This window comes from Pseudochaenichthys georgianus, chromosome 12, assembly GCF_902827115.2.
Source record: "Pseudochaenichthys georgianus chromosome 12, fPseGeo1.2, whole genome shotgun sequence".
Taxonomy (NCBI): Eukaryota; Metazoa; Chordata; class Actinopteri; order Perciformes; family Channichthyidae; genus Pseudochaenichthys; species Pseudochaenichthys georgianus.
The window spans coordinates 17,625,837-17,649,758 of NC_047514.1; the positions used below are offsets into that span (position 1 = coordinate 17,625,837).

Genomic DNA, 23,922 nt, shown 5'->3' on the forward strand with positions numbered 1-23,922 from the left:
TAGTCTTCTCAAGCACCAACAATCAAATATCTCTCCTGATTGTTGGCACTTGACAATCACCTTCCCTGAATTTTACTCAGGTGTAACTAAAGTCTGCTTTAAGGGTTGTTTATATTTCACATCATTAATCAGAATCTGCAAAGTAACTAAAATAAATGTAGTGGAGTAAAAATACCAGGTTAACCTCTGAATTGTAGTGGAGTAGAATTACAAAGTAACAATGAGCTGTCATGTGGGTATATATTAATGCTGCCCATTATGGATACAAGCGATTTTCACCCATTTAGTAATTACATGTTTTAAATTTATACACACCAATTTGTTTCCTATCGCCTAAACCTCCAGGGCTGTACACAGTTTAATACTGTCAACTTCTAATTTTTGGAAAAACGAAAACGTCTTTTAAAACTACAATTCCCAGTAGAGACGTGCCATAGAGAACATGTTGCGAAACACAATAGCCAGCATGTGTAGTTCTTTGGGGGCGTTCAAGTCCAGTTTTGAATAGTCTGCTGTGGTTTCGTTCCATTTCAAAGAGCTTGACGCTCGGCGTAACCTTGGCGCACTGCCACTCCAACATCCAATCCCAGAGTTTGAAGATTAATCACGGGGTTTGTCAACGGGACTGTAGTCCCAAACGATAGCTGGGGATTATGGGTAGTGTCTTCGGCCATCTGAATTTTTTTTCTGGATATCTAGACCCTCCAGAAAAACGCGGGCAAAAGTCCTTGATTATGCGGGCTAAAATCCTTGATTATGCGGGCTAAAATCCTTGATTATGCGGGCTAAAATCCTTGATTATGCAGGCAAAAATCCTTGATTATGCGATCAAACATGCAGGGTTGTATGTGATTTTATGCGGTGAAATTGCAGGAAGTTGTGAAATATGCGGAAAGTTGCGAAATATGCGGAAAAAATAAATATTGGGATGTCTTATTTATTTATTCTCTCTCACACACAACCTGCCACTAACGTTAAACCCCTTTACTATTCAATTAAACACATTCAATGTTTATTTATTGTATAAGCAATTGGGCTATTTTAATCACAATCTCTCTCTCTCACACACACACACACACACACACACACACACACACACTTCTCCGCCTCATTCTGTTTTCATTTACTTGTTCGTTATCTGACCAGCTTCAATCTTGTAGGCTTCTCACCTCGTTTCTTGTAGCCCTCGAAAGGGTTTTGGAGGTTGATGCCTCGGTGAACGTGAGTTGTTTGGCTTTCTTGTCCGCAGCAGCAGAAAGCATTTTCGAATGTTTGAATTAATCAAAGTGGGTCGTCACCGTCGATGTTCTATTATGCTCCAACACACAGTTGCACGGGGTGCAGAATAGTTTCCCCCCACTTTCGTGCAAGACATCGGGGTACTGCTTTGCCCGGTCTTTAGCAGAAATGTTCGTCGGTAAATTAGATGGATTAGATTTTTTCATCTTGGTGTTTTCTCTCTCGTGTGAGCTCCACACGTTCACTCTACGGTGTTGTTTACCTTCTGTGATGCGCGAGCTGATGACGTCGTGTCATCGTCATCATCACCTCACGTCAAGACGAGTTCACTTTTTTTCCCCTCAATTTTGTGTGGAAAAATGCGGGGATTATGCGGCCTTTTGATAAATATGCGGCCTTTTATAAATCTGCGCCATTTTGCTGATTATGCGATCACAGAATCGCGTTTTTCTGGAGGGTCTAGATATCATATTGCATGTTCCTTGACTTACGGAAAGCTTTTGACACTGTTAATCACAACATCTTATTGCAAAAAATACTCAACTTAAATGTTTCTATAGAATTCACCAACCTCTTTAATTGGTATTTTTCATCCCGCTCCCAATGTGTTCAAATTGAGAACCATAAGTCTAGTGCACTATGTTTGTCAACTGGAGTACCGCAGGGCTCTATATTGGGCCCAATCCTGTTTAGTATGTACATAAATGATCTGCCTTCTGTGTGTGGAGATTGTGATGTATTAATGTATGCTGATAATACAGTTGTTTTGACTCATGGCAAAACCGCAGAAGAGGCTGCTACCAAGGTCACTGATGTGTTGGAGAATATTACATCCTGGCTTAACAATAATTGTTTGCAACCAAATGTCTCAAAGACAGTGTGTATGTTCTTCTCCAAGGGCCACAGCATTATAACAGAACAAGATGTTTTCTTTTCTGGAAGGAGACTTCAGGTTGTACTTAGGAGTACATATTGACACAAACCTCTATTTCAAAACCCATATCAAAAAGGTCTGCAATAAAGTAAAGTTCAATCTGTCAAATTACAGATACATTAGAAACTTCATCATCTGCATCAGCTAAGCTATACCTTCACTCAATGGTCCTCTCCCACATCAACTACTGTCTGATCAGCTGGTCTAATGCACACTCTACAGCTCTAAAACCACTGGAATCACTGTATAAACAAGCACTCAAAACACTAGACAAAAAGCCATTCCGGTATCATCATTGTCACATTGTTAAAAAGTTTAATCTGTTCAACTGGGAAAATCTCATAGTTTACAAAAACATCTGCTTAGTTTATAAGATCACTCGTGGGTTGACTCCTCCTCCTCTGGCTGGCTTTATCAGCCTAAAGTCCACCTCAACCAGGGTTACTAGAGGTGCGGCTAGGGGAGACTGCACCATCCCATTTAAGAAAAGCGCATTCAGCCAGGCTGTCTTTTCATTCCACGCATCCCATCAATGGAATTCAATACCTCAACCAATAAGAGAATCCTCATCCTACTACACATTCAAGCACAGTGTTAAAAAGTGGCTCATTAATAATCAACAGTGTCAGCACTGATGTGTGGGTGTAGGTGTGTGTATGAGTGTGTATTGTAAATGTTTTATTTATTTATTTATTATCATGACTTGCTTTTATCTGTATTCAGTGATGTCATCTATTGTAAATGTGTACAATGGTATAACAATGTTGTAGTATTTGTATTATTGCTTTTAGGATGTCTATCACCATCTGGCAAAGGGACTATCGATGAAAACTAGCCTTTTGGCTAATTCGAGTACTTTTAAATGTTATTAATATGTTGATTAATGTACACTGTCCCTTGTTTTAAATAAATCAATTCAATTAACACCACATCCCAACGTGCATTGCGGCTAAAACATCCAATCAGCGAACATGAAAACATTCCCAGTTAAATATGCACAAACAAATTGCTAAATAAAAAGATAAAACACTGGCATGTAATTTACGTTAGAATAAATAGAATGGTTTTGAATAATAGATGAGAGTAAAATCTACGTCACTTTACAGCCCCGCCCACTTTTGGGGAAACCAACGCTGTCATTTGAACGGTGATCAAGCCTGAAGCCTCAGAGATCTTCTGTTACGGCCCGTCCACACAGCGGCGTGCGTTGACGCTTCCCCATTCCCTTTGAATGGGGTGACGTCACTTTTAGCCGAAATGCATTGTGGGAAGCGACGTGGAGCGTAGCTGGCGTGGCTTGCTGCAAAAGTTGAGCAATGTTCAACTTTTGACGCCTCGGCGAGGCGTCAGCCAATCGAATCATATGCCAGTACAAGCTCTAGCCAATCAAACGCTGCTTGTGTGTCAGGGGCGGGAGATTCATGTGATTGGTTGTTGGTCGAGTTTCAGACACGCCCGCCGGCAAGCGTCAGCGCACGCCGCTGTGTGGACGGGCCGTTACTGTCCTTTCTTCTTAGAGGAAGTACAGAAACACGTAACTCTGGATTTGTTTTAATGTTTGAGGTGCAATAAACGACACAGCAGCTTTTTGGCATGTTAAAACTATTATTTTCTGCCTCGCTCATGAGAGTACAGCTGGCGAAATTATAGCCTCGCCTACTGATTTTAATTTAACCATATATCGAGCCCGATTGTCGATTTCAAATGTGTGCTCTAAAATGATATTTATAAATGACTATTATCATTATTATAAGCAAGACAATAAATGGCAAAGATATGTAGAAAATAAACGTATTTAAGATACGTTCATATCAAACGTAACGTGGGAGAAAATATGTTTCTAGAAGATATGTAGAAAATAAACGTGTTTGAGATACGTTCATAACAAACGTAACGTGGGAGAAAATACGTTTCTAGCTAAACGTAATTGAGAATGCAGTTTAGTTCTGTGGGAACGTCATTTTTAGGAAACAGGGTTGTTAAATGACTCAGTGTTTGATGTTATGTCATTGTTTATCCAAGTATGATTTCCTTTCATTCATTCTTTTTACCTGTTTATTCCTGTTCAGGGTAAATAGGAGCCTGGAGGCTTTCCCATTGACACATTGTACAGGCCTGTTCCTAGAACAAATTATATCCTGTTGAACCAAATAAAATGTTGTTGTTTTATCATTTGACTTGTAGCTTTATGTTGAATGGTTATGGGGCAGCTGAGTTGATCACTAACCCTGTGCCAGTGTGATGCTTAAGTGAGGGCAGGAGGGCAGAAAGAATTATGACCGTTGATGGGAAGGATTGCTGCAACAACTAAATCACAGGAACTGGGCTCACTATCAGCTATGACAGAACAGCTCATGAACACAGTACATCCAGGTCATTGGAAGTTGTATTACATGAAAGAGACATAGTAATAAATATTAAATAGACTATTTATATTCCAAGACATTAGTTACATCGTCCAATTAAAATAGTTTGGAAGGGTAGGTTCCTGTAACAGCAGGACAGTAATAGCAGGAGAATGTCATCAGTGACAACACCAGGGATTTTTTTTTGCCATAAAAACAAGTCTACTCCATTAAATAAGTTAAATCAGGGTCAAGGTATCATACATTTACCAAAACAAATTACATGAATTCAGAGTTTTGTATCATAAAAAACGAAACATGAGAAGTTGTCAGGTTTTGCAAAGAAACCATGTGAGAACTTGACGGAAAGGAATCCATACAATGAGGATTGGCTCCATGTATTCTCAGAATGGGCAGGGCGCATAAATGCTTGAAAGAAAGCATGTATTGACAGGAAGCTTGAGCATATGAGCAAATAAATATGAACCTTAATACCACTGCATAACAGATAAGTCAGTGTGGATTTAAAGTGTCAGTGCTGGGATTTCTATCCCTTTATTGAACAGCCATCTTTAGCAGCAGTTCACATGTTAAATTAATACCAGACAGATTCTTGGAAAAGCAAGTGTTTAGTTGTTGGAAGGAGTCTGACATTTCTGGCACATGAACACAACACGTTTAATTCTTTATGGACTGGGTAGCTTGTGGAATTCAGTTGTGTGGAAGATGAAAGGAGGGTGCAGCTTGTAAATCATGAAGGGTGATGGAAAGGCTTTCTCAGGTGCCATTTTAGCCTTTCTACAGGTCTTCTTTTGTGGTCTGTGCAGTGTTGCCCCAGGCCATGCTTATTGAATGACCAGATGCTCCAAGGTGTGTATGTGAGATACATGTGTATGTAATAAATGTGGAGTGCAATATATTGCCAATAAATATAGGTTAACATGACTATCGAAGTGTCCACTGTGCCCTAAATTCTTCTCTCGCCTATTTACAAATGTGTTCTAGTAAATAGCAAGTGAAGTGGGACTCTTAAATGTGAGATGTGTATCAGACGGAACTTGACACCGGTGCGCAAAGAGAGCGCGGAGATCAGGTTAGAAACATGCATCGCAACAGAACATCTCCAAATCGCATTCCGCATACTGAAATCTAATCCGAGGACATCAGGATGTGTGACATAATCCCCAAGACATCTGAAAACTTCGCTCCTCCAAACGGGGCTCCCGGGGTGGTTTGGAGAAATATGTGGACCTCTGTTTGCTCTTGCGGGGATATATAAAAGAGGGGCGGACACCAACTGCCCCAAACGTCAGAGCGCACTTAACTATAAATCTCTCCAAACTGCCCTCTGCGCGCGGTGCGGTGTTATGCGCAGACATCTGTCCTCCTTCAGTCCAGTATGAGGACGACGCGCGTGGTGACTCTTCGAGCTACAGACACTATCTGACCCGGAGAAAATGGAGAATCAATACCCCCATCTGAGTTGTTTACTACGTCAAGATATTGTCAGATGTTGGCGATTATGAACATTTAAATCAGTTTTGGATATAACGACGCTTCAATTGTTTTATGAAGAAGCAGACGGGAGCTTTTCTGCTCTGTGGGAAACCGATATTGTGCACCTTTTGCGCCTTGCTTATGCTCTGGAGACGCTGATGTCTTCATTGGACTCCTTTCAGACGGAGATGGTGGAACTCTCTCGGATTTCCAACGTGGAAACGTAGCATCCAATTAATCAGCGACTGCAACTGTACCCCGTAAGGCGCAGTGGCACTTGGTCCGCTCTCTTCAACACCTACCTTTGGACTCCAAAGTGTGGAAAGACGCATGGTTTGGTTGCTGCGCCGGATCGGAGTATGAAAAACACACCTGGTGCGGAATTTCATCTTTTTTTCAATCAAGACATGAACCGAAATTGAACTCCTTGTAAGGATTTTTCGGATTGTTGCTTTTGAACTATCCATGCAGTGGATTCGGCTTGGGACACTCAATGAGTCGCGTTTTCTGTTTTGGATTTTAAAAACAACAGCCAAGCGAGTTTCAGGTCTGCATGGCCCATATTTAAGGTAAGTAAAGCAATATATGTCCTATCATTTGAGAGTGTAAAATAAATATATGGTAATATCTCCTGAATGTTTGTGCGCACATGGTGTACACGCTTCACTCCCATGTTCGTTGAAATAGCAAATCAAAATGCAACTTGTGCATTTGTTAGGACTTTCGCATAAGCTAGTATTTATCTATGCATAGCTGTTTAGGTTTACTGCAGACTCAACATGCCATTAGACAGAGTCACGTAAGCTTTGGGGATCGCCATCTGGCCAACTCACACCATTATTTAGGCTATGGTTGCCAACACGCTTTGGTGCGTGCTTTAACCAACGCATTTGTGTGAGGCTCTTCCTCCGTGACTCATTACAAGTAGCAAGAGCTGGCCTGATAACAACAACATGATCATATCCTATTATATTTGTCATTGGTCCGTAGTGAATACATGGCTGCTGGTTGATAACAAATGCTTGTCACTTTAAAAACAACACAGGGTTTTTACGCACTAACGTACCATTTGTTTCCTAAAAAATGTTTTCTATATTGTTTGCATATCTTGATATTATTAAGTTAGTAATTTTACTGACTTCATAATATTTGTTTCATTCATTTATAAGCATTTGTTTTGGTAGGTTAACTCCATCAACTGATATTGATATTTACAACAAAGCCAGACAATGTGAAGATGAAAGCCTCTTGACATGATGACACAAAGTTATAAATACTCAATGAGTCAGGGTAGGCTTGACCACACAGTTTCAAACTCTTTGCTGACTTAATTATAAACAAGAGTTGCCCTACATAATGACTGTGGTTGTATTAGACTCCTTTATAAGTAGTAGTAGTAGTAGTAGTAGTAGTAGTAGTAGTAGTAGTAGTAATTTTGTTTTATCACCCTATTAAAAAAACATATCCTCTCCTATTTTTGCAGCTTTCTTCATAGGAACTGAGTCTAAGATGAAGTTATGGGATGTTTTGGCCACGTGTTTGTTGCTCCTGAGCTCTGTTGCTACACGGCCTCTCTACCAAAACACTCAGCCAGCCAAGAGGACTTATTTCTCCAGCAGCTACAGTGATTCTGCGTCCCTGTCTGTGGAGGACAACGAGCCAACGTACCAGCGTGAAGACCACAACCTGCAGGAGATCTCCATGGAGGATCAATGTAAGTCATTATGCACAGCATGTTCTGACAAATGCTTTAGTGCCGTGCAGTCACTGAAATTGTCTCTTGAATGATGGATAATTGGTCCTCATCGGGGTCACATAAAATATATTTGCATTAAATAACATGAAACTAACTATTTAATCATATAGTCAAAAAGGAAACTAACATTTTCAGCCATGTGTTGACTTGTGAGAGCAATAGTAGGCAGCCCATAGCTTATACTGTACATATTTTAAAGGGAAATGTAGACATGAATGTGACACCGTTGGTTTGCTTGCCAAGTAATTGACACTAATTACACTTGAGAAACAGCAGGTAAAGTGATAGCCAGTGGGTTGAGCCAAGAGTGGAGAGTCCTACATTGATAAGGCTCTCAGACAGGAAGGTTATCAGAGGGAAGATCTTAATTTGTGTTTTATTGCTGCTGTGGGTTACATCACACTGATGTCAAAACAAGCCAGCAGCATGAATAAGAGTGTGAGCAGCTCCGATACCGGAGGTCGCTCTCCACATTTCTCCTTCTCCCTTTGTTTATATTCACCTCTGCCTCTCTGCGACATATGACATGACCTTTGCTCATCCGCCAAAAGTCAGAATTCATGGTTTTATAAAAGGCGGGGTGTACCAGGTTGCAGGAATTTCCCGCCGAGAGGCTGAACAACACCGGAAAGTTTCAAGCATCAAGCGAGAGTTCTGTGTTTATGTTCATTTTAACAGCGACCGTGGGCAGGGATTTATTTTGTTTGGACCAATGTGACACTGTATCATCTTCACACAGAAGTGGAAGCAGCCAAGACCTAGATAAGGAATGGAACATTTGGACAAATGTTTGTCCTGCCACCTCATATTCTTGTTTGGGCCGTGGTGACATCACTGATGTGCTTTGTAACCCAAGACCATTAGCCATGCACTAATAGTGAAAACAATACTGTAGCTCCAAGAGAGTTTTTGTGTAACGTCTGAGAAAAAAGGGGGTTTCTCTTACTTTGAACAGCTAAAATCTGCAGATAGAAGCTGTAAGAGGAGACTGATATTGTAGTATTCAGCCAATGATGGCACCATTTGCACCATTAATCGCTCCGTTTGCTGCCACCGGCCCAGTCTGTGAGCAGGTGTACACTGTCGCCTGTCAGCGGACATACAATAGGAGGTGTCTAAATCAAAGGGCAGGTGTGTCTAAACAGATTGGCCCAGGCTCACCTGATATGCGAGCGGCGGCCCAATCAGCTGTAGAGTGCAGGCAGATCAGATAGCCTGTGTGCTGCCAGAGGAACAGGTAACACAACAGAGATAGGCGACACTGCAATAGAGAGGCACTGTTAACCACAACACCACCTGCCAGACATTGCACCCCGTCCCCTGTCTTTTTCACACACATCCCCAATTCACACACACACAAACACACAGGTAATGTAGTTAGAGTTGGACCAATTGATACATTTCAGAACAATATGTCTTCATGATTCTCATACGTGGTTCACTGTTGCCAGACAAACAGGCGTTAGAGTAGGAGAGTCTTTACTTTATAATAGAATCAACATGTAACACAGGAGGGTCCAAGACTTTCACTCTGTCCTCATCACTTCTGCCAGCAGATGGTGGAGAGCTGTGTTGGTGCATGTTTTCAGTTTCAAGCAGACTACAATCTGCTTCATCTAAATGACTCAGAGCATATGATATCCTTTTATATGGCCTTTGAAGTGTTGGCATTCAAAAAACGATATCCATGAAAGAGTTAAATGACTGAAAAACAATCTCTAAGTGCGTCTCTCTTGTGGTGGTGTAATTGGACTGTGCCTATGTTCTTAATGCAAAATCATGCTTGCCTGATCCTATTGTTACAAAAAGTTACTACAACTACTCTCGAAATGTAACTTACAACTGCCTCTGACCTTTATCTGCCAACTCATCCGCCAACAGCTATCTTGAAAGAGTCAAAGCAACCCCACCATATGAACATCTCTGCATCAGACTTATCCATAACTCAGCACACACCTTTTCTGATCTGCACATTTCTAAGTATTTATTTGAACTCCTCTGCATTTCTGTGCAGCCTGTGTTCCTTGCTTTCTTCCCGAATGTCTTTTTCAGTCTTAAGTTTGTTGAACTGATCGATTTATTTCATTTACCTGTTACATAAGTATCTGCATTTGTGCAATTAAAAGACTAGATTTCTGCAACTTGTGAAATAAACACATTCGATTTTGGCTTTCACGAGACTGTCTCCCCGTTTCCAGTCTTTGTATCTATTTCCAAAAATGTCTACCTGTTCCTTGGTAATAACGAGGTTAACTGCTCCAGCTGCATTAACTTGCCATATGCAGAGAGAAACTAACACTTAAATAGTAATAAAATCAACACTAACATATAATTATCTATTTATTTGGCTCACTGTGCAGTAGTGTTGGCTGCAATGTGATGGAAAAATGCACTGTGCATGCAGACAATTGTTAATTTAAAATGTAAGTTTTTAATTAATGGGAAGCAGTCAATGATCTGCACGTGATAAGAGTGTGCTTGTGGCAAATGGTTTAAATTCACTAAAATGTGCATGAATTCCTACATTACTCAGCTAAACATGGCTCTGCATGTTTTTCATACTCGTCGCTTAGTTTTATTATGTTTGATTCGTATTTTGTTTTTCCCAAAGGCTTATTTCATGTCTAATTGTATATATGCTCATACAGCCTTTGAAAGCAATAGATTATTGATACTATGTATGGTGATATTTTTAAAAGTTGATGTGAGTTATGGCATTATTATTTGTATCATCAGCTTAATAAATGAATATGTCCCCCCTGTATGTTTCAGATGACATCGCAGGTCCCTATCCAGAGCAGTTTGATGATGTGATGGATTTTATTGAGGCTACCATTGGCAGACTCCGGAGATCATCGGAGACCGGCGAGAGCTCCAAGGGACGGAGGGAGCAGAAGCAGAGGGGAGCAGCAAACACGGGAGGCCTGAGAGGCGAGAAGAGAGGACATGGGGACAGGAGGCGTGGTCGGGGGCGAGGGGGAAGTCGAGGGGGTAAAGGAGGGCGAGGCGAGAAGGGGAGGGAGAGGGAGGGGATATCAGTGCAGACCCGAGGCTGCTTGCTAAAGGAGGTCCATCTCAATGTGACAGACTTGAGGCTAGGATACCAGACTAAAGAGGAGTTGATCTTCAGGTACTGCAGTGGGCCCTGTGTGGAGGCGGAGACAAACTATGACAAGATCCTCAACAACCTCACACACAACAAGAAGCTGGACAGGGACACGCCCTCTCGCACCTGCTGTCGACCAATAGCTTTCGATGATGACTTATCTTTCTTGGACGACAATAATGCGTATCACACACTGAAGAAGCATTCTGCCAGGAAGTGTGCCTGTGTATGAGGACAGGCATGACCTGCATCAGTGAAATAAGGATCGTCTTTGTGGGCTGATGGGATATCTAGTGGAGTGTATTTTCCAAAGGAGACAAATGGAAGTATATAAGGCCATCTCTCCCAGTGACATGAGGAAGATGGGACAGTCAATACAGAAAGAAAATCCAACTTTACATTCTACAGTCATCATCCCTCCTGACCACTTTGGAGTTTCCGGTCATGCACTTGCAGAAACGTACAATATCTGCAACAATTTGCGGGAGGAACAATACTGTTACACTTCCAGATTTGCCAACTGTACTGTCTAAAGAAAGTGAAGAAAAGTGAAGACTAAGCTGGCTTTTTTTCTGGAGGATCTCATTTTCCCAGGAACATCAGTTCTCCCTAGCTGGCTCCTTGCACTCCAGATGAACACAGAGATATGAGGAGTATATTCAGCTGCAGTCTAAATCACTACTCCATGGTCTGAATGTTGACATTTACATTCAGAGCCAAAGGATGAAAAAATACCACATGGGAGTTCAGAAAAGACTTTTTGGTGCAACGCATCTATATAAAATCTAATCATATATATATATATATATATATATATACATACATATATATATATATACACGTGTGTGTAAGAGGTATATTTATTAAGATGGGAATTAACTTATTGTTATTTATTTCAATCCATTTTATAAAATAAATTGTTGTTGTTTTTTTATTTATTTAAAAGCTTTGTTTGTCCAGGATAGTGGAGCTTTTTTTCAAACTAAATCTATAAAAGGTGATCCAGAACTGCTCAACACATCCTAAAAATACTTATTCGCTTTAGATTCCAGGGTTTCTCAATTCATGACTCCAAAGGATCATAATTAGCTATCCAGTTTAGGGAGGGTACAAAGAGACACAGAGGACCAATAAAATGTTTTCGGACTGAATTGACCTGTTGTTTTTGGAGCATTTTGAGAGACGGCAGGGTAGATATTTCACTTCAACTTTCCAAATGCGAGTATGCTAAGACAAGGGGGGCTCCAGATCGGTTTCTCAGCAAATTACTCTTTACTGCTGTTTATTTTCATTGTAGTTTTCCTATTAATAATCCAGGAGAGATTGTCAGTCCAAATGGGAGCCAAAACATCTTTCAATTGAAATCTAAAATGAGTAGTAGAAGGAGAGTAGTGGTCTCTGAGGATCTGCAGGTGTCTTTGAGGATCCATAGTTTGAGTCACAGAAGCTGCTAGAATGCCTGCCTATCAGCGTACGTTACCCGAAACCTCACTCTGGCCTTGCACCAAGTCTGAGCAAAGGCTTTGCAGCGGTTACTGTCCCAATAGGCTTTAAAGTTCACAAGACTGCTTGTGTTTCTGTCTCGCCTCTGACAGACAGGTCTTACTCCCTGAAAGGCGATTTGAAAGTGATCCTCTAACACGAGTCTTAACCAAATATCCCTGTGGGCAAAGAAATATTGGTGAAGGCAGTTTAAGGAAGATCTAACTGCTGTAGCTGTCATCACACAACTGATGTAAATATCTCTAAGACTAGACATTTGGACAAAAGAATATGTTTTGGAAATACAGAGCAAAGTAGATGGATAAACTCAACACATGCTTTCTCCATGTAATGACTTGTTCAGCCAGGTTTATTCCCAAACTATACACAAATATACATCCAGGATAGAAGAGGCTCTTTAAAAGCAGGTTGCTATGCCCATTGAGACCCCGCAAGGGGATCGTTTTAAGTGGAACAAAGAGTGCCCTAGTGTAGGTCTTGATGTTAGCACGGATTAGGGACCAAGGTATCTGTGCCCACCCAGCAGCAAGCAAGCCAGCTTTACTGTGTAATCCCCCTGCACACAGAACAAATCCACTGCATCAAGCTGCATTTAGGCCAAACACTACACAGAGGGGAAAAACTCTAGCTTTTATCACAGCATACCTCATCAATTGGATCATCTTCCCCTTTAACAACTGATTTGTGCATAAGCCTTTCCAGATGAGAATGTGCAGTTAGGAGACTTCCCAGAAGCCTCAGAGTGCCTCGCTACTCTACGCTACTATACGTTAAAGTGTGTAAACTGTGACCACTAGCTCATCTCCATGATTGTTTGTTTAACTGTTCCTTGATGAGAAGTCCTGTGGTTTAGATGCAAAGGTAAACAAGCAAAAGATAAAGACGCAAATAAATCATTAGTGTTAATATTAGACGAAATAATTGGACTTCTTGTCGCTCCTTATTGTGTCATCACCTCTGTGTCATGTCGTCTCACTTGTTTTGTGTTACAGAACCAAAGCTCCCTGCAAACTTTATTTTTGTACAATATTCATTTTATAACTTTTTACAGAATTAAACTTGTTTCTATTAAATGTATGTGTCTTCTGGTATTTTGCCATGTACAATACTGCACCGGTGCCAGATGGTAAAAATTGGACTCTGGTGTGTTTACGCAACCATCATGTAAAATTGAGGAGGAACATTTGGGTTAAATGGAGATTGAGGGGATGGTTTGAGATATGGCCTCTACAGTGGGGCATACATTCCTGAACACTAGCCCAGGGTCAAACAGTAAACAAAAGCTATCTGTAATGCACCGCTGAGCTGTAAATCAAGGCGCTGGAGAATGTTTCCACTGCGCAAAGAAGATCTGTAAATGCTGATGACAAGATGGCATCAGTACAAACATTGAGTCATTGAGCAGGGGCTTGAGGTGGATATATAATGTATAGCTGAGGTACTACAAGAGCTTAATATGTCCAAGTCAAGTCTTAAGCCTTGTAATACCAAGTTGCAAGTCTAACAACTTCATTTGCAAATATTTCGGCCCTCCAAATAACATTCAGCTTTTGTGCCGTTGACTGTGCTTTGGTTTGCAATATGGCTCGTCTTTTCATTGCTTTGATCTAATAATTTAAGCTGTTATCAATAATTGTATATGAACAATGACTGGAATTACCTTATGTACATATAAGGTGGCTTATGACAAACTTACAGAGAATTATCACACAACTCTGCAGCGGAGCGTATTGGCGTCTTTCCGCTCTATGTTTTGTTTTCAAAAGTCCCACGACTTTAATGTTTTGTTTCAGCTAACGAGACACACATTTCCATTATGAGTTAGTAGACTATGGGACTAGCAATAACCATGTAGCCAGAAACAGGACGGATATTTTGCCCCATAAAGTCTGGATGTGTAAATAACCAAGAGTTTATTTATTTAGCATGTGACAGAAGTAGTAAATTAAGAAACGAATTGGATGTGTTTTATTTGTCTTATTACTGAGTCATCTACCTGTGCACAAAAACTAGCATAGACATATTCTGTATTTGGGGCATAGATTAAAAAAAAAACTTCAGGTACTGCAATAAAGATAAAAAATACATTCAGAGTTGAAGGAAAGGACCATTTGCCGGGTTTGTATCTTAAAATGTCTGCAACTGGAGGATAAGGTTTCATCTCTGCACACAGCTTCTCTTCTCCACGTGCCAACTAGTTGATCACACGCTGGTGGAGTGAATCAAAAAGCAGTCACTCCTCACCTCCTGCTGGCTGAGAACTTTTGTTCTCAAGGAGACCTTGACGTCAGTGTCTCCACCATGAAGCCTATCTCCTCTAAACCCCCACTTTCTTTGCGCTTTAAAACATCACTCTTTCTTTTAGTCCTTCCATATTTCTTGTCTTTGTATTTCTCGGTCTCATATTCATTTTATGGCTACAGGAAGTATGCCATGACGCGGAGAAATTCGATTGTCTGCTTGTAACTCTGCTTAGGAATTTAAGACTGCTAGTTTCACCCATTGCTAGCCAGTAAGTAAAAACACTAGTCAGATATTGTATGGAATGTAAAGATGTTCTGTGTCTTTACATGTAAGGTAACATCAGATTCAGTGAGTACGGTGGAGAGGGGGTTACTTCTCATCTTCTTGTCAGTGAAATTTGACATATGCAGAATTAACTCTATACGACTCAAAATCTTGTTACAAACTAGTTGTACTTAAACTCTCACGTAAAGTATTGCTGTACGCAGAGGTTGCATTCCTGAGAGATGCATAAAGAACACAAGCATGGGTTTCATTAGATCTGTATGGTGTGGTTTTCTCTGTCGGTTCAAATATGTTTAGACATTGAACACAAAGAGAAAATAGAGAAAAAGCTCCACTATGTTGTAGGTGTGCTATACAATACAGTTATTTCAACATTATTTGCCTTTGTAAGTTTAATGCAATACATTTAAGTGGGGAAGCAATTGGAGCCCCAAGAGACAAACAATTTGGTACTTGGGCTCAAGGTTGCATTTCATATTCCTCCTAAGACTGAGAGGTATGGATGAAAGTGGACTTGACAATAAGATTATTATAATTTTTGTCATTTCTTATCTACAGTGAAGTTTATCAAAACCAGGCTCTGCGAGGACAGGGTGTGCTTTATATCTGCAGGTTGGAGCCAGTGCCCCATAAAAACGTGTTTGGCAGAACGATGCCTTTGATCAGCTGGTCAAAACAGATATATCACTTCATTTGAGATCAAATAAATATACATTTGACAAGAGAATACAAATCCCTTTATAGGTGAAATATAGAACGTAGGAAAGAAATCTATGGAATCAAAGGGGAAGAGAAGTGTTGCACAGCTTCGTAATCAAGTCAAACCTTGTAAAATAACAAACGACAAAAGAATAGAATTGGCTGCAAGATTGTGTACTTCTTAGCAATTTATTTTTACAAACTAGTAAACTGCGCTTCATAGTTTGATGAACACAACCAGACTACAAAATCTGGAAACAATTTATGAGGCATTAGGAAACTCCAGTGTTGTGGGAGAATAGGACGATAGAAATGATGAAAATAAAGTCAATAAAATAAAAACACGACATAAAAAGCCAAGTTCTACCAAAGGTTGAATTGCAATGAGAGAACATGAACTAAACGGGATAAAACTATGTTATGCTCGCACAGTTAAAATGCCTACACATGTATGTGCTGCCTCTTAACACAGAAGTGGACACATAAATACATATATGCAAACTTTACGAGGGAGGTCAGGATCTGTACAATTTAGTAACTTAAGTGATGCTCCAATGCACAGTATGCGAGTGTAACCCATTGTTTGGATTGATCCTGAGTCCTCATGGTTACTGTGATAAATAAACAAACACAGGCCCACCCCGTCTGCGATCCAATATAAAATGAGCTGCTGCTCTGGCTCCTCAGATCTTGCGTTTCTTCCACTCGGGTTCCTTCTCAGCTTCCTCATCCTCCTCTGATTCCTCTGCAAACATGGGCTCTGGCTGGGTACTGGAGGGACACAACAACGGGTCATTATTAAGCAGACCTTTTATTCTCCAGACAACTTTAGAGCAAAGCAATGGACAGCAAGTTAAAGATAACAACCAGATGACGGAGCTGCGATGACATGCATGATTTAAGAATTTAATAAAAGAGCTTTAGAAAAATCCTTTCTTCTATAAAGACCATCTGAAGCTTAAGGGAGATCGGTCTGCAGATGAAGTAGCTACAAAGTGCAGAGGAATTGTACTTTATCAGATTCATCTACTATAATGTACATCACTCGTGTATTTTATTTAACTAGAGTGTTGTAACCAGTCTGTGTTTGGCTGCAGCTTTGTTCCACGCTTACATAGCTGTCTGAGTTTGATAAAGATCTACAGTTGGCCATTACGCTCCTTTTGGCAGTGTGAAGTGTGTACCTGTTAAACATGTATGTGTCAGACTGGCAGGAAGAAACCCAAGTACCATCACAACAGCATGAGTAGCGCTTCTGATACTCATCGTCTGCTAATGAGAGCTAACGCAGAAATGAGAGGAGATGAGGGGGACTGGGAGAGACGGTAAATAACTCAAATGAGGAAATTAGAGTTTCTTACAGTGTGTATGCCGGAGCAACCCAGTACGGGTTATCTGAAGCTTCCTGGGCGTGACGGAGGATCGCCTGTCGTGGGTTACTGTCGTCGGTTTTATCTAAAGCAATGTTCTTCACGATGAACGAAGACAGAGTTCCTCCATGAGCTGCTACTCTTCCTCCACGACCTATCAGGAGAAACGTTTACAGGATTATATGTAGTTCAGACTTAGCTACAATAAAAACACATGTTTAATGTCAGAGGACAGAACTAGGACATGACTACAGTATGACACACTATTCACGCAGTCACACACAAGTTAGCACATGACAAATCATGTGTTAGCTGTAATAGGAAAGCGTTTGCAAGTGGTATTATTGTAGGTGCAGGTTTGAACAATGAGATTACATTACGTGTGTATATATCTTTAGCAACATGGTTACTGCTAGCAGCCTGGCTAACGCTAGTGACCAAAGCAAGTACATGTACAAATCCACAAAAACTAGAAACCTTAAACTCAGTGCTATGAATAAAGTAAACACCAATGGTGTTAATAGGTAGGCAAGCTGTGTTACTTACTGATCTAGTTTTCTATCACTCTCCCTCTTCACCTTCTCTGTCTTCTTTCTCTGTCAACGCGGCTCTTTTGCCAGGTAGTGTTTTCACAATTCCACTTTGAAGAAGCGCGCTCTTTCCCTCTGTCTCAGTTTAATTGTTAGGCTCAATCTTAGCCACAAGAAAATAGAGTTCGCAAAATGTTGAACTATTCCTTTAACTATATCATCAGCTGGATAGACAACAGAACAAAGTTGATGCTAATGCAACAGCATTTTAGATTTATAGCACTTTAGGTAGAATTTTGTTGTACACATTTGTCTTCCTAGCTCCGGGAAGTAGTGCGTTAAAGCTACACTGATCTTTGTGGTAGTTACAGTACTTCAGTGCTGTTGACTGTCTTTCAGTGCACCTAATGGAGTTCTGGGGGAGGACATTATTACGGTTGTCCTGAAAGATCAGGGATAGGATACACACATGCATGTGCACACACACAGATGTCCTGTTACAGTTGGGCAGCAGGGTTGTTTAGGGGATTGAGAGGCATCTCGTTCCAGTGCTTGTAAGCAAACAGCCAACCACCAAACATTGTCTCCCTCTTATGCAAAGTTATTCCACACACAGGATAAACAATATAAAGGAAGCCTGTATTCTAAAAGCCACATTATTTTTATAAAATGGACCTGCATTTTAATTTGCAGACTATTCAAATGTATTTTCCTGTCCTCCTCTGAACCTGATACTCTACGTGTTCTCATACGTGTATAGTATACACAATACACCCTTATTCATTATCATTCAGCCGAGTGGTTTGATTTCCAATGAAGGCCTAATTATCTAAGTTGTTACTACAGTACAACTTATTTAAAGTGAAGAATAACAAAGAAACCTTAAATATATCAAACTGTCAATAAAACCTTCCTTTGAATTCAAATCGTGGCTCTTTTAGTTAGTTTCATAACCTGTGTTCTAAAACGGTGCTACTATTTGTATGGTTTATGTTCAAATTCTCATGACATTTCCCTGCGTTTGATTTGTATATTTGCTGTTGTCATTTATTGTGTTCTGTTTGCGATTGTAGCCATGTGTTATTTATTATGTGCATGTACAGCACTTTGGCTCGACCAAAAATCGTGTTTAAAATGTGCTATATAAATAAAACCTGATTTGATTTGAAAATACTCCAAACCAGTTTTTTCCAATCTGAGAAAAATGTGAGTGAAAGTAAAACCAAACATAGAAAGCAATAAACCAGCTGGAATACGTTGAAGCTGGAAATGTTGTCTCGCGACTCAAACTGTGTCCATGATCGTGCATTAGCTTAGAATGTGTGAAAGTGCGTATTATAATAACACCACGGAGATTGACCATAGGTTGGGAATAAAGTTCACAAGGCATCATTATGTCCCAGCAGTTAGAAAACATGAGGCAACAGCGGGATACAATGAGCTCTGGACTTCAGCTGGGTTGCATAATACTGACGCATCAACAAATGTGGACATCTGACTCAAACATGATCCTGTGTCCATCCAGTTAATAACATGACGTAGATACGCTTTCAAAACATAACGATAGTACTGTAGCTGTTGCTTGTTACTATACTCGCATTCAAATGACCGTTTCTCAGTTGTTATTGCTTTGACTCGTCTCCCAGGGACACTCCTTGGACACGCTATTGCATGCCTTTCCTGTAACTCTATTTTCTTCTAAGTTGTTGTTTATTCTGGGAAGCTAATGTTTAGCACAAGTGAAAGGAACAACAACAAATAAAGCACTTTACCTGGTCCGGACACAGGAGGCTCAGGTTTGTGGGATTTCTTTGGGTCCAGTCGGTCCTTCTCCAGCTGTTTCCGTGTACTCCGCTGCCGGGCCTCTCTGAACATGGGTAAGGCATGAGCTGGAGACACACAAGGTAAACAAGGATAATCAAGTTGCTTTGGAAACTGAAAGATCACATAACACAGCGGCATAAATAAGCAAGCAATATGTTCAGTGTTTGCAGTGCGTGTATAGCGCTACATCTCTCAATAAAGACAATTCAAGCTGAGATTTGGCCGTGTTTTCAAACAGAAAGTGAAGAAACACAGTATAACCTACGACTACACCGTATACCTACGGAAGATACTCTGCATTGGCTCAAATATACACACACCTGTTGACCTCTGGCAGCATCTCTCCTCGTGTGTGCTCTTTCTGGCACAGTGCTCACCAACACACTCGCTCTATCCCCCATGTTTATATTCAGACAATCACTCTGCTACTCTTTCACACTTTTGTGAACACTATCACAATAAAAAGGCCCCCAGCACTTAAATCCACGAGTGTGCGAGTGAACGTGTGCATAAGTAAGTGTGAATGAGTGCCCTCAAAGGAGAAACTGTCTGTCTGTGTCTGTGTGTGTGCACGTGCGTGTGCGTGTGCTCTTATCCTCAGAGGTTACAAAGAGACACTTTAGTAAAGGGCTAGATAAAGTGATTTTCCATTCCGGAGTTGTGTCGCTGTTCAGTGTTAATTCTTCTCCTCCACGCTACATTAAGCAAAAAGGTTACTGTTAACAGATTCCCTCGCTTTTCTCAATGGGCCATCACTTGCTTCCTGTCCCCTCTAATTTTCCAGTGCCAGGACATCAAGTGCGTCACTCTCCGCTTGTAGCAGCCCAATCCACTGCCTATTCCACACCCTGTTGGCATGGCAATGAAATCACATGATGCATCTGAAGAGGCTGCAGTAGCCCAAACAATAAATTGTGTCTGAATTGGGTATTAGCAGCCAATCAGGGGCGACGTGTCGGCAGCTGTTCCGTTCGTGTAGGATCACGACTTTCGCATTGGGGTCAAAAGAGCGAGAGGCACGCACAAAGGAGATGACAGCCTCGTGTGTCTGCGATATGACAGGATGACAGGTAGGGGGGTCGTGTGTGTGTGTGTGTGTGTGTGTGTGTGTGTGTGTGTGTGTGTGTGTGTGTGTGTGTGTGTGTGTGTGTGTGTGTGTGTGTGTGTGTGTGTGTGTGTGTGTGTGTGTGTGTGTGTGTGTGTGTGTGTGTGTGTGTGTGTGTGTGTGTGTGTGTGTGTGTGCGTGCGTGTGTGTGTGTGTTGTGGACCAGCAGGCGATCACGCCACCAGAGCAGGAGAGGCGGCTGTCCCTAGCGTGATCCTGTGACTGCAGAGCACATGGGCGCAGCGTGGCACGGTGCCATGCGGCTGTCGCTCCACTCATCTCCACCCGGCTACATCAGCTAATGGGCCCGTAAAAGCTCTTACCACTCTATTCTTTGAAAAGCCCCCCCAGTATAAGATTGAGTGTTTAAATGTTTCTGCGCGTGTGTGAGAGAAACAGCAGGAGAGAGGTAGCATGCTATCTGGCTGGTTTACTTTTAGTTAAAGAAGGAGGAAGCTTAGAATAAGGTCCACTTGTCACATTTGAAGAAGGTACGGATGTAAGTGTTTAAATGGGCAAGGAAGAACTTACGTGTGATGATGTAATCTTGTGTTAGGGTCTCTGCTTGCCTCTCCTTGCGCTGGCTCTTCACGACACACAGCTTAGCCCCCCTGGAAAAGAGCCAGTTAGTTACACATTATGCTGTTTGAATGTTTCATGTAGGAAAAAGGAGGTGAAGGGTAAAGCCCGTCTTGTTTTCTTTAATTCACCTGAGGACACCAACAATAAATGTATTGAATAACATTATTTGCAGTCACAGTATGTATATGTATATATGATTATGATATGATGTATATTTAAAGCGCTTTGAGCACCAGGAAAAGTGCTATATAAATCACATGTATTATTATTATTATTATTATTATATGTTTCCGGCTAGTGTAATTTATTGTGAAACAGTCTACATTTTCTAGAACATTGTATATATATAGTATTATTATGTCCTTTATACTGTAGATATGTACATAGACTTGCTGCTGTTTATTGTTTTTATTGTTATTTTAGTTCATTTTATTATGTTTATACTTTCATCCACCTTTAAAGATTTTTAAAGATACACTTTGCTGCTGCAACAAAATCCTTTCCCAATTTGGGATCTGTTGGGAAAATACTGAATGTACTCTTCCAATATCAGAGTACACATTACCTAGAAAGCGTCAGGAAACTCTTTTAGGCATATGATAGCTATGTGACAACGATTAACATGATGATTCAGCCTCTATGGAGATAGACATGTGACAAGCATGATCTTTCTGACGTGGGTCTTCGCTAATCTAAACTAAACATTGAATACTGCTTTGAACCGGTATTCCTCCATCTTGTGACTGTGTAACACCCTCGCTTGTATATAAGCATGTAAAGGACACTGTTCAGGAACTAGTTGTATGTGATGACCACCTCCTTTCTTGCAAGGATAATAAATACATGAATCCTGATATTGAAGCTCAAGCCGGTGACGAGTGATATTTTTCTAACAGGATCGATAAAGTACCCATCTATTTATCCATCCGTCTTAAACACAAATAGAGATGTAGCTGCATGCTAATGTTACAATTGTATTTACAATGTGTTGATGGAAATTAAATGGTAGTGCAACAGTGTGGCTCTTGCATATGTGTTTATAGATATAGAAGTTATTTCAGGCTGTGACTGCACAGACAATAAAAGGGGAATTGTTTAAAAGGAAGCTAAAATAACACCAGTCTGTTTTCTAAAAGGTCTAACTGAACTTACCTGTGGCTTTTAACAGGGTCATAGTACACCTTGGCCAGGCCACTCGAAGTTCCCACCATTATCTGGTTAAGTTTGGGGTGCCACAGGCAGCGGACGACACTCTGAAACACACAGAAAAAACACGGTGTTTATTGTCCAGTAACTGCAGGTAGTGAGTGTGAGGAGAATAGGGCATGCTTTAAAGCAGCAGCTCACAGCAGGTTGGGAGTAGTTCAAATATTAAGTATGTTTCTGCTTCTCTGCTGACAAAAGGTGGCGGTCATATTCGATTGTCTACAGTATTGTGAGCGTGTGACCCGGGTTGGTTGTGGTACAGTGGGGATGAGTCCCAGCCTGCTCTGCTGCTCCAGTTGACTATATTTGGATGTTGGGATGAGGACTGGCTCCCTCAGTAGTCTGTGTGTGACAGATGGCCCAGTGCCAATAGGCAAATGGGACCACATGTATCCAGAGGTGTGTGTGTGTGTGTGTGTGTGTGTGTGTGTGTGTGTGTGTGTGTGTGTGTGTGTGTGTGTGTGTGTGTGTGTGTGTGTGTGTGTGTGTGTGTGTGTGTGTGTGTGTGTGTGTGTGTGTGTGTGTGTGTGTGTGTGTGTGTGTGTGTGTGTGTGTGTGTGTGTGTGTGTGTGTGTGTGTGTGTGTGTGTGTGTGTGTGTGTGTGTGTGTGTGTGTGTGTGTGTGTGTGTGTGTGTGTGTGTGTGTGTGTGTGTGTGTGTGTGTGTGTAAGAGATAGAGACAGCAAGTGAAAGAGGGGTAGAGAGAGAACTACACACACAGTGATGAAGACCCTCTGTTCGTTCTGTGATATGTGAGCTTCAGTAGAGAGCTGCAGTAAAGCCTCTACACACATTATTGGAGCATCACAACTTCCTGTGACGAGTTGTGTTTAAGCGCGTCATGTATATGTGTACGTCCAGTAATTGTACAGCATTTTGAAAGCACTTGTCTTTATGTGGATCAGAGTAGGCAGTCTGGGTGGGGGGGACAGGGGCGTTGGATGGGGGGTGGGTAAGAGAAGCACTACGACTGGGATGTCCAGATTCTGTGACGGTGAAAGCTGCTTAGCGCCCAGCTGTTCAGCTTCCCACCAGGATACCATGGGAAGGAGTCTCAATCACACACACACACGCACAAGAGGAGAAACACGTATGTGTACGTACTCATGCATGTACATATAGAAAATGTAAGCAGGGCTAGTTGTTTTCACTTCAATATACCTATATATGAAATCTATCCAAACACAAAGGCAAATTATCAAAATAATACACCCAATATTCCATATACAATACATTTCTCTTATCTTGTGAACACAGCTTAATTATCTTCCAATATGTTCATGCAAGTATGACATGGAATAAGACTTTTTGACTTAAAATTGTTCACAATCTGCTTCAATTTGAACCAAACCGCTCACAGTATCTACCGTGTCAGGCCAACAGCTCAGTGGTGTGGAGCTCATGGGACAGATGAGGGTTAATCTGCTCAACCAGAACATGAGCCGGCTGTAATTGATAGAACGATCTAGAAAATGCTTTAAAAAGGATCTGCTTAACGTGAGCCTCACATAAACCATTAATGCACATGTACAAATAATTATAGTATAGGACTTAATAGGCACAAACAAAAAGGGTTTGCACTGTATTAACTTTGCATTAAAACAGTTAAATTACAAAAGAACAAATACAAATCTGCTCCGTTGGACTTTAGGGAGATTCTGTTTTTATAAACTGCTCATCACTTTTAGAAACATGTAT

General features: G+C 41.0%; 2 protein-coding genes across 2 annotated transcripts in view; one reads left to right on the forward strand and one right to left on the reverse strand.

Moving 5' to 3' along the window:
- The first annotated feature begins 5,884 nt into the window (after positions 1–5,884).
- gdnfa (glial cell derived neurotrophic factor a) lies at positions 5,885–11,641 on the forward strand. The gene is made up of 3 exons (XM_034095808.1): positions 5,885–6,584; positions 7,499–7,729; positions 10,544–11,641. Exons 2-3 carry the CDS (start codon positions 7,525–7,527, stop codon positions 11,107–11,109), a joined length of 771 nt encoding a protein of 256 aa, XP_033951699.1. The 5' UTR covers positions 5,885–6,584; positions 7,499–7,524; the 3' UTR covers positions 11,110–11,641.
- A 4,120-nt stretch (positions 11,642–15,761) lies between these two features.
- LOC117456063 (WD repeat-containing protein 70) overlaps positions 15,762–23,922 on the reverse strand; it is a 42,607-nt gene continuing 34,446 nt past the window's right edge. The window contains exons 14-18 of the mRNA XM_034095790.1: positions 22,172–22,272; positions 20,969–21,048; positions 19,281–19,397; positions 16,970–17,132; positions 15,762–16,379 (exon numbers count right to left, since the gene is read on the reverse strand). Coding sequence (XP_033951681.1) covers positions 16,292–16,379; positions 16,970–17,132; positions 19,281–19,397; positions 20,969–21,048; positions 22,172–22,272 — 549 coding nt within the window. The 3' untranslated portion in view covers positions 15,762–16,291. The remainder of the gene's footprint in view (positions 16,380–16,969; positions 17,133–19,280; positions 19,398–20,968; positions 21,049–22,171; positions 22,273–23,922) is intronic.